Source organism: Pollachius pollachius (assembly GCF_949987615.1).
Source record: "Pollachius pollachius genome assembly, chromosome: 14".
NCBI classification, from domain to species: domain Eukaryota; kingdom Metazoa; phylum Chordata; class Actinopteri; order Gadiformes; family Gadidae; genus Pollachius; species Pollachius pollachius.
The window spans coordinates 3,857,662-3,876,922 of NC_136947.1; the positions used below are offsets into that span (position 1 = coordinate 3,857,662).

The 19,261-nt window shown below is 45.8% G+C and overlaps 1 protein-coding gene across 1 annotated transcript in view; it reads left to right on the plus strand.

The window, feature by feature from the left end:
- Positions 1-6,269: 6,269 nt before the first annotated feature.
- The window catches only part of LOC307085885 (netrin-G1-like), a gene marked incomplete at both ends in the record, with an annotated part of 44,485 nt that continues 31,493 nt past the window's right edge, over positions 6,270-19,261 (plus strand). The window contains one exon of the mRNA XM_079750801.1: positions 6,270-6,515. Within this exon, the coding sequence (XP_079606927.1) occupies positions 6,270-6,515 (246 nt within the window). The remainder of the gene's footprint in view (positions 6,516-19,261) is intronic.

Sequence of the window (19,261 nt, forward strand, 5' to 3'; positions counted from 1 at the left end):
TCTTGGAGCGTATAGCCATCATTTGTTATTCAGAGCTGTCCATCTTGATCGTTTAATATTTAATCTAGGTCTATTTCGAAAGTTCTTTGAACCCTTTACTCCCCCCCCCCCCATATATATATCCATTGTAAGTAGACTATAATGAGTAGGTTATGCAGTAATTCGGACCTGTTGCGCAGCAGGTCAATAAAGTCAAGGTGTGCCTCGCCTCTGCGCAAAATATGACGCACAAATAATGTATTAGGTTACTAATTGTAGATCAGAAACCTTTTTTTTTTAAGTTCTCAATTATTCTATGTGAGTCACGCTGAAATCGAGGTCCAAAATAGCTAGTCAAGTTTCACAGCTTTTGTACTTGTTAAAAATAATGTACATGGTCTCCCTGGCACCACAGGTTACAGTACTGTATCATTCCGCACCTCAGATAGTTAGCTTGTCACATTTTTCCCCCATCCGAAATATATGTTTTCAATTATTCATGGGAGCAGCTATGTGACATAGGATAGGGGACCTTTCCCCCTCGACAGCTTTATCCCGGGAAGGGGATTTCTCCCCCAGAGCAGATACAACCAGGCTTTGTGCTAGTAAGTCGGATAATGGGATTCTCATAGCCCTCTGAATGCCCTGGGTTCGGGGTTCAGCTCCCGGACATTAATTGCATGGATTCCTTTTTCCCACACTGTGTCCGGTGCAGTAGTGCTTACGGAGAGTACTATACCTACAAGCCCATATTGAGGGCACTTAAAGGTAACTACCCCTCGCTCTCACTCTCTCTATCCATCTCTCTCTCTTTCTCTCTCTGTCTCTTTCTCTCTCTGTCTCTCTCTCTCTCTCTCTCTCTCTCTCTCTCTCTCTCCCTCTCTCTTTCTCCCTCTCTCCCTCTCTCTTTCTCTCTCTCTCTCTTTCTCTTTTTCTGCCTGTCTCTAGATACATATAAATATATATATTAAAAAAATATATATACATATATTTGTATAGATGCATAGAGAGAGAGAAAGAGCGAGACAATGAAACAGAGTCGGAGCGAGAGAAAGAGAGAGAGTCGGAGAGAGAGAGAGCGAGAGAGAGATAGAGAGAGAGAGAGAGAGATGCTTAGTGGAGAAGAGAAATAAAGAGAGACAAACAAAGGTATGGAAAGAAAGGGACCAGAGAGAGAAAAAAAGGAGCAAAAGCCCCTGGCTGTCAGGCGTACAGTCACACAAACAAACAGACCGAGAGCCAGGCCGGGCGTGTCTTGGCCCGCCAACGGGCCCACTGTGGCTCACATGAAATGGGTGGTTTTTGGCCAGGAGAGGGGGGCTTGTTGTTGCGGTCCTCCATGAGGCTCAGGGCCGCTCCTATTGGACATGGATCATGAGCTATTGGCAGCGAAGTCAGCCCGATCAATAAACACAGTGAGACGCGAGAGCGGAGCGATGGGGCGCGCAGTGTCCAGAGCTGGCGCTCGAAAAAACAAACAAACCTTTGCGTTTAAACATTCAACCCCAAAACACTGACCCCCACCCCCCACCCCCAGTTCCGGTTTATCAATAAGCTGTGTAATATTCAGGGAGTATATTGCTCCTCCTCCTGCTAAAATAAAAATCTATCTTAAGAGGAGTTAAAACAGCATTGCCAGGCTTGTGTGCAGGATTGTGGATTTCAGCACCTGGACAGCTCCGTGCTCAGGACTGGCTGCCCAGCCCAATATAGGAGCTCTTAGATGCAGCCGCAGCCATAGTCTCTCGCTACCTCACCCACCCTCCCTCACTCGGAGAGAAGGAACGGGGACAGAGGAGGGGAGAGATCCGACAACTGTTTAGCACGATTACAAGACATGAATTGATGCCTTGAGTTGAATATGTCCCTGTGTGCTTTTAAACGTGTGTGTGTGTGTGTGTGTGTGTGTGTGTGTGTGTGTGTGTGTGTGTGTGCGTGTGTGTGTGTGCATGTCCGTACATTTGAGTGAAAGACTGTGTAGCTGAGCGTATAGGCTGCTTGCTGACTTTCAAAACACACTGGCGTGCTTGAGAAGCCCAGGGGTTGCAATGCAAGCGGACACAAGGGGCTGTTTCACAGGCTTCAAAAACAAGCAGCAAGGAGGGGGGAGAGAGGGAGAGATAGAGAGAAGGAGAAATCGACACAGAGAAACAGCGAGAGAGAGAGAGAAAGAGAGAGAGAGAGACATCAAGAGGAAGAATCAAGAGAGAGGGAATTGATAAAGAAGGGGGAGGGAAGGGGAAAAAGGGTAAGATACTCCTTCCACTCTTTCCCTCTTCCTCTCTCTCTCTCTCAGGCTTTGCTCCTTCAGTAGGTCGGCCTACTAGGTGCGGTGGGAACCGTCTTAATGCGGAAGGCTTGCGGTGTTGACTCTGACCCCATGTGTATAGCCCCCCAAACGTCTCGGAGGGCGTGGGGTGGAAGGTACGCCACACGCTACAAGCAGAATTAAAGCCCTGCCGAGTATTAGTATTTCATTAGAAATCATCCTTTAATTCTTTGACAAACCAAATCCAATGCAAAGTACACCCCTCTTTATGAAACCGGGGCAAGATAGGCATCGTTCTGAGGAGGCAGACATTTTTCGAGGGGCTGATATCTCTTTGAGACGAAAGGAAAATAAATAATAAACCGTCACGGTGAATGGATTAGCTCTTCGGAAGGCTGACAAATGTGTCTGAAAACATTCATTTATATGCAGAAATATTGTCTAGGTGGCACAGCAGCGCTTAGGATCCTGTTGCTTCCCTCTTCTATTTTCTCTTTCCCTGCGTCTTGGCTCCTCTCTCTGTGTGAGCCCTAGCCTACACATCCCTCTGATGATGAGCACATCTGTCCGGGGCTGTTCACACAGACATTCACGCGCCTCTCTTTTATCCACACAGCGTTAGCGCCACACCATGCAGCCTTACCGCAGGTGAGAAGAGACACCAGATCCCTGTGTTTAAAGTCCATCCGCTTATCGTTCTTATTAGTATTGAATGTTTCTCTATGAAGGCGAAATGAGATGGTGGGGCCCATACCGGCTTCCTCCCGTCCTCTTATCTGGCTGCCTTTGTAATGAACATCATCCAGTGTTATGACAGCGTAATCATAATGTCTGTGTGTGTGTGTGATATGTGTCTGTGTGTGTGCGTGTGTTTGTGTGTGTGCGTGTGTTTGTGTGTGTGTGTGTGTGTGTGTGTGTGTGTGTGTGTGTGTGTGTGTGTGTGACGTGTTTCTCTTGACATAATGGAAAACATGTGTGCTTGTGTGACCTCATATGCATATCTTTGCATCTGTGTGCGTGATCGTGTGTGAGTGTGTGCATGTGTATACACGCACACAGAACCCAGGTGGGCGTTGCCATGGGTTTTTTAGGTTGCCATGGCACCGCCCAGTAAGCTACGCCCGGAGACTGACATGTGTTTAACAACTACACTCGATTCTCGCACGGCGATAGGAATTGCTTATTCATCAATCATCTCCATCCCGCCCCTGCCATCAACGACCCGTAATTCACATCTGCCTAAGTGTCTCGTTGATTGACGCCATAACATTTACAGAGTCAAATTATTTTACTCCTACATGTATACTCCCTCTCCTCCTCTACACTTGAGGAGAGGAAGAGAGGCAGTCTCCCATCCCTGCCCTCCAGAGATGTGTCAAATCAGATCTGCCATCCTCGTCTCCCAGAACGGCCTCGTTCTGAAGGGTCTGGCTGCCGAGAATTGCGTCGCAGATCATTTCTCGTGGCATAAGTGAACATCCTCTTTCATTACAGTTGGCATGTTTGAGCCCCCTCACCTCTGGCTGTTCTGAACAAATGGCCTCTATATACGTTTAAGGAAGGGAACGGAGGAGAGAGGCTGCCTTGAGTGTTCTTTATACAAGATTATATATATCGTTTCATACCTGACATCTTGGGCCCATTCCCAGTGATTAACTTGTCATTAAGATTTCACAAGTCTGAATGTCGAGGTTTGCAGAGTCAAAATATAAAGAAGAACGCACAAAGCATGCTCTGACACACGTTATCTTGCTTCCCCTCATTTATTTGACTGTGCGTGTAATTACATGTTCATTAACATTTGACTTGGTGTAGCATAATATTTAATATATCAGTCAGTTTGACGTGTAGCCCAAAATTGACTAGAGGCTTCTTTTATTTTTAAGAAAGAAGCCCCTAGTGATACAGTTTCAGTAGTCAGATTATATATTATTAGCCGGCTTCTTGTATTTGAATACAAAAAGGGATTTTTACTCTTGGCCAGAGGACTTCTGGCCAAGAGTGGGAAAAAAAAATCCTTTAATATCCATGTTGCTCTTGGGGTTGTCTGCTCTTTTAGTATTAGGACACGCACACTAATAAAAAAATAGACACACTCTGCCAATGATATCAGCAGTGTGACACTGACACTGATGTGTCGCAGGGATTTGCTAAAATAGAGCGTGCCCCGTGCTTGCTTGGTGCCTTCCTTCTGCCAGATTACAAACGATTGAATTCCAAGCTGCATTGTGCTAAATCCTGCTGCACCGCGAGAGCGAATTGAAACATTATGCGTCTTCCGAATCGACTCAACTCTGTTTCCTGCTGAAGCTCCCCAGTGTTCTCTCTCGCACGTCCACTGATGAGCTTGTCAGGCGAAGGCTCAAGCTGTTCAGCCAAGAAAGTCATGGACCAATCACAGCGAAGCGCTCGGAATAATGGGAGGAGGAGCCTACTGACAGCTTTTGTCGTTATTGTTTCGGAGAAGGGAATAGCAATCGTATCTAAAACAGCAGGTTAAGCTACTTCAACGGAGACCAAATAACCACATTCTGAAGGCCAGCGACTTAGAACACAATGGAGACGAGGCGACAGATGATAGTGTCATGGCTTTGTTTGAAGCAGGTGTGTCTATTAAGACCCACCTTTTCCAGCCCTGTGAGCCAACCCTTCACAATCTCATCCTAGGACCCAGTTTCTTTTATTGCAAAAGAGGGTTCTCTGCCAAAACGTTGCAAGCCACTATTACCTGACAACAAGGGCCTTCTGACTGATGGCTTCTGATAGCTCTGTAAGCCCTTCAATCGCTCAGCTAGACCATTTCTGTCTCTCAATTGTACTTGAATTTTTCCCTCCTCCGAACACTCTCCACGGCTCTCATCCTATTGGCCAGGAGACGAGATTCGGATCTTACGAAACAAGTGACAGGAAAAGCAACACCTTGAAAGCAGTTGAGGTGACAGGCTGAAATTGGCCTATCTGTATGAAAATCACATGGAGATTAGGCCTTGGAGAACCAGATTCCATTTGAATTGCATGCAGTGTATTTGGCAAGGTTGTTATTAGGGGGGTATATAACGACTCATGTGTATGTTGTTGCGATGCATTTAGTGTGCATATTTGTGTGTAACCAGCATGCAGCCATGCAGTGTCTATGAAATGTTGATAGTTAACGATAGCGACATAGTTTCCTTTAATCTTTGTGTGTAGTGGATATCTGTGTGCCTGTGCATTAAACCTGAGGTCAGATCAAGTTACACGCGACTATATTTACACCAGTGTTTGCCCGATCGGTTTATCTTCATCGCTCATCAATTTCCCGCTCTTGTCAACGTGCTTGCCCATCACCCTCATTATCCAAGGTGTCTCATATCTGATCTATGGTATTGAACCGACATTATATCTGCTTCCATAGGAGAACGGAGGAGAGACCCGCCCCTGACTTGAAGAAGATCAGAAGGCCCCGGAAACCCGATGAGCACCCCAGGCCCGAGGAGACCGTGGACGGGGAAGGACGTCTCAACCCACCATCACTCCCTTCCCTCTGCTACAGCACTAGCTTGACCGATAGCTGACCCTCTTTTCACCCTCGTCAACACTCCCCCAACCCCACCCCACCCACTGCGGGAACTCACCGCTAACAGCACGCCAGTCACACCTATCGCATCTGAAAGGGCAGTCCCGCAAGGCTAACATCACTAGCGAGCGGCGGGGTAGCCCGAGGCTTCGACACGCATATGAAAAACCCTCTGAAACAAACACACACAGGAAAAAAAGGGAAAATGCCATTGAAGTTCTGGACCACGCAGCTGCGTTTTTCGAAGCTGAGGTTACTCTAAAAAAAAAAATTAAAAAAAAACTCACGCGTTTGCAACCGCAGTGATTATCCCCTTGTGAAAAAAATAAGGACACTAAAGAAATCAAACCAACCCCCCCCCGAAAAAGAAAACAAGTTCCGAAGACCTCGCCCGAGGACGTCGAGGAGACGGCGTAGGCAAACGTCGGAAAAAGAATGCGAGCGGGAACGGAGAGAGGCGCAGCCATGCTGTGGGCGGCGCTGCTCGCGCTGCAGAGCGCGTGTGTGGGCGCCGCACACGGCATGCAGCACTACCCCGCGGCGTGGGGCCACTACGACGTGTGCAAGTCCCAGATCTACACCGAGGAAGGCCTGGCCTGGGACTACATGGCCTGCCAGCCGGAGGCCGTCGACATGACAAAGTACCTGCGTGTGACCATCGACCCCCCCAACATCACGTGTGGTGACCCTCCGGAGACGTACTGCGCACTGGTGAGTCCTTCGCCACTGCACACCCCCCCCCCCCCCCCCCCCCCCCCCTCCTCCCCCCCCCCCCCCTCCCCCCCCCCCCCCTCCCCCCCTCCGGTGCCCTATGATGGAGACGGATGAGGCTGTAGGCAGGAATCACACCATACCACATACTGGGTCAACGGCGGAGTGTGGTGTGTGTGTGTTTCTGTGTGTGGGAATTTGTGTGCGCACTCAGTCTGTGTTTGTGTGTGCGTGTGTGTGTGTATGTGAGCAAAGCAATGGGCTCCCCGTTGCACAGATTAATGGACACATAAACGGAGTGTGGAAGGAAGTATTAGGATTACATGGGGCTCACGCTCAGTCATGTGCTACAGGAGCACACACACACACGCGCACACACACACACACACACACGCACACACACACACACACGCACACACAAACACTGAGACCTAGAAAATAGCAAACTTGGATACATATTTAGAGAATAAAAGGAATAAACGTTAAACCACCATCAGTAATTTCACACATGCACACAAACACACACATACAGACACACATTTTAACATGAAGACACACACATTCACACACAAAGACACAGAAGCAAACAGACAACACAGCTTGGAGACATATTTAAACAAACAGGTTCTGATACAATCAGAGAATCAAATATTCAATGGCATAATAACGCTCACACAAACGCACACACATGCGCTTATTGGATCACAGCCTCAGGGCACAATTACAAGAAACACTCATGGAGAGAGACATACGTAGCCATCAACACATTCACATACATATTTGTACACAAATACTCAAACGCACACAGTCTAACTGTTATCTATTTTAAACGTCTGCCGACATGCTCAAGTGTACATACCAACACACACACACATTTGCTCAGCCACTCACACAGACACACACAGACGCACAAACACCCCCGCACACAATTACACATACCCACACTCAATCATACACGCACACATACACACTCACACACACGCTACCCCATGCAGGCACGCAAATGTGTCTCTCCCAGAACAACACACATTTTCTCAGCGACACGTACATCTTCGCTCACGCGCAAACACAAAATCCCAAAAAAGCCCACCAGAAAATAACAGAAGAAGGCTAATTATTCAGTGACACAATGGTTGATCCGGCAAAGTGACTTCTTGTCTCATGTACGCTGCAGTGTTTAGTGGTGCGCGCCGCTTATCAAACGTTATCAACAATTCAGACCCCGGGTTGCATTTGTTTGAATCCGCCCCTCTCAGGAAGTCGGGGGAGGGAGGGAACTCCAAAGGCCTCTGATACGAAGCTTCATTAGCAATTAGCTCGCCCTCACCCAGAGCCACCGCCGCATGTAAATATTTACCAATTAAAACGGGGGGTTATTCCGAAAGGCTGGGAGCTCGTAGCGCACGCTGTGCCTCGCCAGCAGATGACAGGGAGACGATAACAATACGCCAGGGCTTGGGTGGGTCGGTGGGTGTGTAGGGGGTCGGGGGGGGGGGGGGGCGGGTGGGTGGCTGGGGGAGAAGAAGGGATGTGGTTCAGGCCATACCTATCAAATCTATGTATGAATGTGTTGAAGGCGCTAAACCAGTGTGCGGCACAAGCACAGCAGAGGTGGATTACACACAGAACGGGGACAAACGGTAAGGAGCAGTGTGAATCAGGACGGGTCCTGTGGATTACAGATGTGCATGTTTGTAACAACGCCTGGTGGATTAAAACGTGATTTAACAGAGGTGTACCTTATTTGAATATATCTAAAGTACTCTACTTTATGTAGGATTTGCAGATTTTCTATCGACAGACTTTTGAGCCTATTGTATTCAAGTAATCATATCATATCATATCCAGAGGCTGTACTCTTATTTTTCCTTCAAAGGATAGAGAACCACTTTGCATTTACCTTCCATGCCAATTAGACAATTTCTATCCAAGCTGGCTCTCTGGGTTTGGAACGGATATAGCCAGCATATTTTGGGAGCCAGATTTGAACATAAGGAGGATGCTGCCACTGGCATACAGAAGGTTTGTTTGACTTATCTCCCTCAATATTGCTTAAAAAATAGATTTCAGGTAGAAAAGACCCGACAGGCACAGATTTGGACCAAAGCAGCAACATGGCTCATCGACTTGTTCAGATGGCATTCTAGAGATATGTCCACTTCGCTGAACACTTTACAGATTAGCAGATTTGCAACCCTAAATTGAAGAACTTGGGGTCTAGGCAACCGAGAAAACAAGAATTGTGCCAGCCTTATCAACAGTACTTGGTTGAGGTTGATTTATAAGGATAATATAGTGGTATAGTGGTAGTGTATAGTGGTATGTCACTTGATATGATAGCAATATAGGAGGGGCCAATGAAACAATGATTGTCATACTAAGGAGCCTGGAGTCTTGAGTTCTCATATTCTTAGACTTAGACTACAGCGAGTGCAATAAGAGATCACCACTTTTTTGCTGCTGCAACAGACAGGTGCTTATCAACCATCGTTATCCCTTTGATGATCTGGAGAACATGCGCAGTGTTAAAAAGAAGTACAGTTGTCTGCTTCCTGGCCTGCCGCTGTGCCGGCCAGACTGACACAGCTGACCTTATCCTCTGGTGCTGCTGCCGGCGAGGAGGCTGAGGGATGAGCATAGCATGCAAATGAGCTCCGGCAGCCAATCGCCTGCAGACGCCTGCCTGAGTCTTAATCAGGTTGGAAAGTCCTCCATGGCACACATGCCCAGACATCCCCCCCACCGTCCAAACTCTACTTCGCTTGTTCACCCCTACCCCCGACCTGCCCCTATTCCACTTCCCTTGCACCCCAACCCCCCGCCATTCCAACGAATGCATCCCCAATGCACCAGCGGGCATAGCCTCCACCTTCTCTGTCTGCTCGCGCTTTTCAAAGCTGTGCAGGATTGTTAAAACACTCAGCCCAGCTTGGTGTTTACTTCCATGACGTCGGCTGTTGTTGAAAATAAATGGGGTGTAGGTCACAGAGGAGGGACACTGGGTGGATGGCATTATTTGTCGGAAGGTAAAAGTATTCAACGTCAGGATATTTAAAGCCCGGTCCAGGACGAATAGGAACACTTTTCCGTCCTTGCTTCTCGTGCCACTAAGCTCTCTGGTCTCCCGAAGTAGCCTTGTGTTCAAGACAGGTGTTTTATGCAACTGGGAGTTAGCCCTGTTTTTATTTTTAGCTACCGAGCTCGAGGGTTTCCTCGAAAGATGTCCTTTGTCTTTTTCTCCTGTGGTGTGCTACCACATCTGTCACTCACCACTGGCTTAAAGGTCTCGGTTGCGACACACCAGACGACTGGCAGGTTATGCAAACACGGCCTGGGCCTCGCTCTGGGATCGTACAGCTGGAACGTATCGCCGACACTGCCTTGTTGTGTACTTGCCATCGACTCGACAGCTGTTCTTCTTGGGCGAAATGCGTACTTTCACTCTCTGTACCTCCTTCAGTCATGATTTATACTTTGTTACTTTTCATATATTTTTTTACAGATTGATACAAATGATCTAATTAGGAGTTTGTGGAGAGGTAAAAGGCAACAGCAGCTATAACAATGTTGCACCACATGGGTCTAATGGGCAATGACTGTAAAGAAGGATATTTGTTAAAAGATGAGAGCATTTAAATCCTGCCATAATCATTTTCAATTTTGTAAGGAGACATGCGTTCATAGTTTATACACATTTCTAATTACTCCCCCCCTTATCCTTCCTCCTCTTTCTCTCTCATCCTCTCCCCACTTTCTCGCTCTGTCTCTCTTTATACTTACTCTCTGTGTTGCTGTAGTGTCGATTGACTTAGTAGTGGAGGATTTAATGACAGTTCCCCCATAACCACAAGCCGTTTCTTTTGCTTTAATGAAGGAAAGTGGTTTCGCTTTCTTCAATTAGTTTCCTTTGAGAATTGAATCACCTTGTTTGCAGTTATAACGTAAAGGGCACTAAGAAAATTAGCTAAAATAAACAAACAAAAACATCAAGCAATTGTTGGATTTTGAAGTCTTTTGCCTCAAGTGATTTACAATTTAAAAATACATTTTGTCTGCTAACGTTTCACATTTCAGACATGCTGTAGAGATCTAATAATATTTAATTAAGTTGAGTATCATTTCAAGTTTTAAGGCGACTTCAGTAAGTCATTGCTACACACTAGACAGCAGCTTCGTGGTACACTGCAAACTGGTTGCAGTTGACATCTAATAGTTCCAATGAAAGGAGTTAATCACTTAAATGACATCCCCATTAGTGAGGCACAATGAGAAGTATGCATAGTATATCAATATAAGATGTAAAAACAACCTCAACCACAACCCTAGTGAGCAAGTCAGAGTCTTGCTATCCAATCACTCATCAACCACAGCCGAGATGACCTTGAGCAAGGCACTTAGATCCAAAGTTAAGCAACAGGGGGTACAACCCTTTGGTGAAGGCCTTACATTTGCGAGTCATGCAGATCCATATCAGTTTGTCAAGCCTCGAAAAAAGGCAAAACGACCAAAGAAGATTTGTAAAAGTGACGAAGAACTCGGAATAACAACTCTGAACTTTGTAGTTTATTCCCAATTCTTCAGAACTGGGATGAAAGGAACATCAGCTGTTTGTTCCTCATGAAACCCCCCTTCCCAGCGGCGGGTTTGGATGGGAAGACGAGATGAGCGCTCCCACCACTAAGCTGCTCGGAGACCGCAATGCCATCGACAGTCATCGCAACGGGCTTATCTTAGTGGCCAATGGTGGCAGCCATTGTGTACGTAAAATCACTGTTGCCAGAGTCCACAAAAGCAGCTGTTGTGTATTAATGTCCAAATCCTCCTTTATAAAGTCGTTATACACATTGTTTTGTATGCAGCCCAACGCTACTAACCTTGAGCGCTGTTCATGTGATATGAGGTCATTTTGGAGGGAAGTTGTGAATTGGGCGTTATGCCATATTTATAGTTACCCTGGCTGCGGTGGCACTCGCTTGTGACCTACACTCTAAAAGTAAGAGGGAGATATTTATAATAAGCGTACTGCGTTGTATTGAGGAGGAGGGGTTGATAAACGTAAACAACATAACAAAAAAATGTTAACCAGGGAAAAATCACTGCGGTGGAAGCCGTCTCACTGCCAGGCGGGCCCCAAAAATCCCAAGTCCAGCGACACCCTTCTGAGTCCTCGCCCACCACCGTCCGGCCCGTTTATCCTTGGTTTGAGCTCCAGTCACCCGTACGTTTGTTTGAAGACAGGGAACAGTTGGAGCGTTTAGCCCGGGCCACCGCCCCCCCGCCTGCCCTTGACTCCTCGCGGTGAACCTGCCCTGCCCGCCACATCATCCCCGCACTGCTGCACAGCGACACGGCGGGATGACACGCGACACGTCCCCACACTCCCTGAGATGAAGGGCGGGTGGTTAGAGGGGCGACGGCGCGGGGAAGACTGGCGGTCGGCTCGTCATTTATCCTCTAGGACGGTGCAGCGCCCCCCCTTTTTTTTTTTGTCTGGGCTCCTTTTTAATTTCCCTGCACCTTGTTTCCTGTCAGCCGATGATGCATAATACCAGGGCTTCGTTTAGAACAGGGTTTGGTACCCCGTGAGAGGCCCACGCCCCTGACAGATAAAGATATGCTGGCATTAACTTCAACTCCTCGCCACTCCCCTCCCCGACATCTGTGACAGGTTAATTCTTCGAGCGTTGTAAATACAGAGACGGATGAATTATGCATGTGGGGACATAAAAGAACGAGCAATGTGTTTTGTGGTCACACTAGACCAGTGTTTGCTCGCACGGCAGCTCTGTGGTTGAGTGCAGGTTTGTTGTCCATAACATTTCCATTCTGTCACACGCATGAGTGTGTCGTGCTGGGGATTTCTTTTTCAAAGTGCGCACAATGCTTGAAAAGTCGATTTGGTGTAATTTCCCAATTTGCCTATTGCATATCTTATTGCACTGAAAATAGTAGAGCAAATTTGTTTGAAGTCAACATACATTATTGTAAAGTACTGACATTTTGACTCATATGGTCAGAACAAATAGCTTGAGGAAACGATGAATAAAAATGTTATATTTATATAATTCACAGTATTGCTAGGCCAGTTACATAACACGTCTTTATACAAGAAGGAAATATGATTTTTTAATTAAAGGCTGTCAAAACTTTATCCATTTTGATATCAAAGCATAATACTCTAAAAGCAATTTCTTTTCACATTTTTCACCGCACATGAAGCTGTTACCAAACTAAGCCTTAAACCAATTCACTTTTTTTGTTGAACAATGAATTAGACAATGTGGCTCGAACAAAGTATATACTGCTGGGAATTAAAACTATTGAGCAACTACAATATCCATTATCTCCGATGAAAGAGTAGTCTCATTCATATTGTTTTAAAGGATCCCTTTATAATTGCCTTCTTTGCTTGATCCTGGTGCGGTGTTAAATGCAAGGGTTATTTAATTGCAAGTGTTATTTGCCCGAACTACATTAAAAGTGCATATGTTATTGTTCACTAGCTTCCGAGGGAAGGTGTCAAGCCTTAAACTCTGTAAAGCAAAAGTGATAACGTTGCATTTCAATGGTATTCACCATAACAAGTTACAAAGACATTCTGCAACGGCCCAACCCAGACTGAGGCAGATTGAACCCTATTAATTGTATAATGCAGCCACGTCACGCCGGTCTTTGGTGAAGCCGTGCAACGATGAGACGTATCTGCTTCTTTGTCTTCAAGGGCCCAATAAAATGCATGAATCTTTTATGGGCCACTCTCACTGTTTTGTTTCGCACCTCCAGCACACCCGGAACAATTTGTTATGTCACACCGGCCTGTTTGGCTCCCAGGCCCCAATGAGATGACTGCTTTTAGAGAGCTGCGGTAATTCAGAGCATTGTTGAAGCTGACACAGATGACGCGGCACTTCAGCGATAGTCTAATGATTCCATTTACCAAAACGTCTGAGCGGGGCTTTTTGCTTTTGACTCGGGGCAGAGGCTTTCGCCTATGTGTTTGCGCCCTGTGCCCTTCTGTCTTGAATTGATGTGGTGCTTTCCCCTCAAATGATACGAAATGGAAGTAGTAGATTGCTCTGTAATAAGAAAAAAAAATATATATAGTGATTTATTTCATCTTTGTGAGTTTCAAACATGCAATCCTCAGAAACATAGGGGCTGCATCATTCATATTTCACAAACTAGACAGGATTATTCATAAAATAAATTTTATTTGAATTTCTCAACTGTTTTGGCTTGCTTACTCAGTGCTACAGCCAACATCTCGACTTGGCTACCAAAACTGCCAACAGTGGAAATGCAACTTGTGTTTCAATTATTTATTATTAAACACCAGAGAGTCTTTTCATGTATCATCATGTCAAATTGCCCATAATGATGTTTAGCTTGCGTATCACAGAAAACAAATTAATTAAAACAAATGCAACAACACATTGCATTTTCTTGCTGGTTCAAGGTTAAGGTGTTTTTTACGAATGTGGTATAAAAGCATTGAACACAAAAAGTATTTAAACCTGTGTTACATACAAATATATACTACTTCATTTTTACCCCCAATAATGAGCATTATTTGGGGTCTGTTTCTCAGTTAGATCACCGAATGTTTGGGGTCATTGCACTCAGGTGAAACAAAACAAAAAGCTGTTGCAACCCTTTAAAACACCCGAGTCAACTCCTCGCCAGATCGTCTCGAAAGGGCAGTAAGATTAAGAAAGCAAAAAGAGAACGTGGAATAGTGGAAAAGAAGGGCACAGCACACGAAAGAAAGAGGGATGCCAAGTGACACAGTGAAAGGGAGGAGATAAAGACATGCCGTAAAAGAGTAGGAGACAGAACGAAGGAGAAGTGTGGGTGGACGGAGAGAGAAGAATGTTGCCTTTCAAATGAGCCGGGAGTGATTTTTATCATACCCGGTGAAAGGGTGACATTTCAGCAATGCTTCATCCCAGACTTTGGCATTTCAAATTAATAAAAAGCCTCTAATAACGAGGCAGATTCAGGACATGTAAAGGATGAGCTGAAGCACTGTGAGCCACCAGACTGGGCTCTTCTTTTTAATTCTCTCCTTATTTTCACTCTATAACCCCATCCAACCCCCCACCCATTCTTTGCGTCCTATTTTCTATCAAATTCTGAGCCGTGACCCCCCCTGAATTTGATTGGGAATGGCCGAACGCTGAATCTCTGTCCTCCAATATCTTGTGGTATAGAATGCACTCACACCCCCACCTCATTGGCAGGCCTTAACTAGTGTTAAAGCGGCTTATAAGCAGCGAGCGTCCAGTCAAAATTGATTCTGCTTTTTTCCCCCACATCGCATTGACATTCAAATGACACCTTCAACATGTCTATACATTGAAACCGCTAAGGAGAGACGTGACCTAGTAGCCTACTGTTAGTTTGCATTATTAATCAACGCTTGTTCGCTCCCCTGAAAAGGTTGTTGCTCACTACCTGAAGCTGCCGAGGTTGCAGAGCACCAATTATGAATATCTACTCTACCAAAGAGGTGTTCGGCTTCAGCTTCACTTGTGTATCACCACATTTTGTATCACCTCATTTGGCCATTTTCAGAGTGACTATTCACAAATTCAAAATGTTGCCACAGTATTTTCTTTATTCACCTTGATAATTTTGTTTCCAAATAGAAGCCCACTCATTTTTTTGTGATTTAACAATGCCAGATTCGGCTCAAGATTTATCACAAGTCAAATTGAGTGCCAATAGCAACATCCATTCACATTCATTCACACTCACACACTGATTCACAACCTTAACGAAAACATCTCTGCTGCTCTGATAGAGTTGTGCTCTGTGCTCTTGGGGGCACGGTTATAGTTCTGCATGCAACAAAATGAACCACTTGTTCTGTTGATACAGGATCGCAAGAGATGCCTTTTCCAATTCATTTGACGCCTTGGGTTCGTGTTGCTTAAACATGTCCCCGACTTCATTTTATATGAAGGAAGTGCTCCGCCAGAAGACTTCTCAATTTCAATCTCAGGTGCAGACCCCCCCTTCACCCAAGGGACGCGTGGAAACACCAAGCATACCAAAATATGGGACTACCAATAAAGACACTCATGAACCACCCACTCATTATGGCGCCGTGTAAAGCTGTCACTTGAGGCTTCACAGCAAAAAGCTTCCCATCCATCAACCCCTTCAACACACACACATGCACGTGCAAACGTGCACGTGGGCGCATGCAAACACGCACATGCAGCACCAGCACTATCTGCGGAGGACTGCTCACGGGCCGCGGTACTGTGTTATTTTTTGGTTCCCGCGGGACTGCACCGTGTGGGACAGATAATGTGGCCAGGTGTTAATTAATGTGGCGCGCACTCTGGCTCATCTGCCAACGTCCCGTGAATCCAAATGGAGACTGCGAGCGGTAGACACGTGCGCTGTTGATTTGCAAACCCGACGGGGCGCCACTTCAAAAGGGCCAGATACGCAGCACCGTGGAAACTCAAAGGGACTGGCTTCGCGAGGGCTTTGTTCTGTAGGGCGGCGCTGGGTGGTGTGTGTTGGCTGAAAGGGAGGGCGGAGGAGGCGGGGGGGTGGTGTGAACGCCAGGCCATGTTTTGTTTGCCCGTTGATCCGACGTCTAAGCCACTAAAAACTACTCTTCTAAATGACAAATTACACAGCACAGTGGCGCCCACAAATCTGCCACTTGCTTTCATCCCGGCTTCTGTTTTGATTCCTTTCATGCCGCGATGACGGTTTCTGACAACCCGATAGCACATATACGAAAATCAATGTTTTCCTTACGTTCCTATTTGTCTATCCTCAAAACGTCCGACGTGCCGACTGCAGCCCTGCAGCATTCGTGTCCGAGGGGTTGCCAGTTTGCTGCCGTGCAATGTCGCTGACTCCCGGAATGCTCAGAGACACTAATGTGATATGATGGAGCCAGCACTGGGCTAGGTGTGTCCTACCTCGGCGTCCTTCATTTCGCTGAAGGTCAACCGAATATAAACCCTGGCTCTTTGGTGAGACAGACGTTGGCCCTGACTGCCGGTCATTAAAGCCCTATTGAGTTTCTGCCAAACGTCTGACTCCCTCAATATCTCACCACCGCTCATCTCAGCTGTCTCTTCCATCAGGGCTTATTTCCAGCCCTGGGAGGGATCAGCACTCCTCTATCCACTGTACACTCAAGAGAGCACGAGAGAGCCTTCTTAAAATAAATAAATAAAATACAGCGGGGAATCTGGATCTGTATCTCTAGTTCTCTCGTTGTCTGGGCTGCAGTACAGCTGGTACATCAGCAGTAGAGGATTATCTGTACAGTATTGGTGTCATGGTACTGTTCAAACCAATCTGTCAGACTATCTGTCTATTTATACATCTGTCTATCTATCTACCTATCTCTAGCTATATATTCCCATCTATCTAGCCTTCTGTTTATCTCTATCTATCTATCTATCTATCTATCTATCTATCTATCTATCTATCTATCTATCTATCTATCTATCTATCTATCTATCTATCTATCTATCTATCTATCTGTCTATCTATCTATCTATCTATCTGTCCATCCGTCCGTCCATCCATCCATCCATCCATCCATCTATTTTGCTATCTATGTATTTAACTATCTCTCCATCTTTCTAGTGATATATCTATCTGGATTTACCTAGATCTCAATGTATTTCTGAATCTTTTTTTTTATCCATCTTTCATCTATCTATGCATGCCCACCATTATCATCCACAGTATTATGAATCATGTTTTTTTTTGGGTGAGCGGTCGCTCGTCCCAGTTTCCTCCTCCAGTCCCCTGGTGCCAAGTGACATCACTGGCCAGTCCACCATGTTCTTCCTGCGGATGAGGGGGTGTGACAAGAACCGGGCGGGGGTCAGCCGAGGATCAGTGGGTGGCATGTATCAGGTTGCAAAGGTGTAAGGCTGAGCAGGCTGACTGGCTGATTAATCCAGCAACACCTCTGCTCTGATGGGAGTCACTACTCCTGCTGCAAGGTGCCCAGGCCCACAGCCTACCTGAGGCTGTGGGAATGATCTGAGGAGGAACAGGAGACTGGAAGCTCTGATCAAATAAAATAGAATAAAAGATATTTTTCCCCAATAAATAGCAGCCGGTACCAACGCTCTTACCATTAGTATTCTATGTTGGACACTTTACTGTCTTTATGCATTGTTGTCTCTGTATGTGCCAAGTTTGTCTATGCAGCAGTAGCCTGTCTCTAAACCAAGTTTCTCCCAAGGGAGACGAATAAAGGAACTTGACTTGACTTGACTAGTATAAGATAAAGTTGGGATTAAGTGAGCTGCCCAAATCAGGCAATAAAGGATAATAAGTGAACCACAACTTCTCATACACAACATACAAAGACCATCAAAACACAATTGATGTTAACCAACAATCTCCTGAAGGAGGGGCAACAGAGAAACACACAAGTGTGAGAGAAAAAGACAGAAATGATAAAACAAATATTTATTAGTATTTTCTAGGGTAGCCCTTGAGATTAAAAAAACGATTTTCAAAGAAAGACCTGGCCAAGATGAGCAGTATTTCAAGGTACAACAAAGAAGACACATACGTAAAGTTCAAGACAACATACAATTAAATGAACAATAGCAAAAAATAATGCTATATGTATTAGTGAAAACAAATACAATTTCAAATAGTTTGTGCTGACTTAATATTAAAATAATCACTTGCACGCTTTTCAATATAATCAATGGATGCAGAGGTGGTGAAACAAATGTAGGCTCTTTTAAATGTCTGGCCAGTTAGTAAATCGCCTCGCACATAGAATACGATTTAAGGAGTAAAGGCTAAAGTGGTAATAAAACAGTCTTGGCAAGTTCAATCTCTGACACTGAGTTTGGAGTCCAGAAATCTGTCAGCCAAACTGCTCGGTTGGATTGCTTTTGCCTATCCATCACTGCCGCCTGTCATTGGCCAGTGAATTTATCTCACTGGCCACACTCTGTGTCAGACGGCACATCATCTGGGGGCTACAGCTGTCAGTCTGGAAGCCCGTATGTTATCCTTTTTAAAAATATGTTTATTTCACATTCAGATGTGTGAGAGCCTGTGTCTTCCCTCATGCTTTGATGTACGAAAGTACCGAATCTCCAATTACATTGTACCCAATTTATTTTCCTATAAAATATACCAAAAGTACCAAAAGTACAATTACTCAATGAACTTTCTAGTAGACATTTTTATGTGAAGCGGCATTCCAATGTTAGGCAGCTATCAACGATCTATCAAATCTTCATTCCCTTTTATTCTCTTGGTCCCAGCCATCCATCTGTGTCACTCAGTCCCTCTGCCTCTTGTGTGTCTCCCTCCAAGTCTCCCTGTGCTCTCCCAGCTCCCTGCCTTGTCGTCCCTCCCTCTTTGACACACTGGTATTGGATTGACCTCGCTGGCCGTGGAGTTCAGGACATCATTAGCTGCAGCGTACAGCCTCGCCGTCTTTCCCTCGCCACTAAGCCACCGGCCTCCGGACGGTGCTCCGTTTGCATGGCTGGGAAAAACAGCTGGGCTCAATTACAGGGCAGGCTCTGGTGCCGTGCCAATACAAGTGTCAGCAATAACAACATTAGGAGACTGACAGTTCAGATCCTATCAACCCCCCCTTTGGCCTGCGTTATGTTGCGTCGTGTCCAACATAATGACTCTCACGTGTCGTTGCCTGCCGCTGTGGAATTGTTCAGTGAGGACCCTTTTGAAATCACATACATTCAACAAGCAAACTTGTT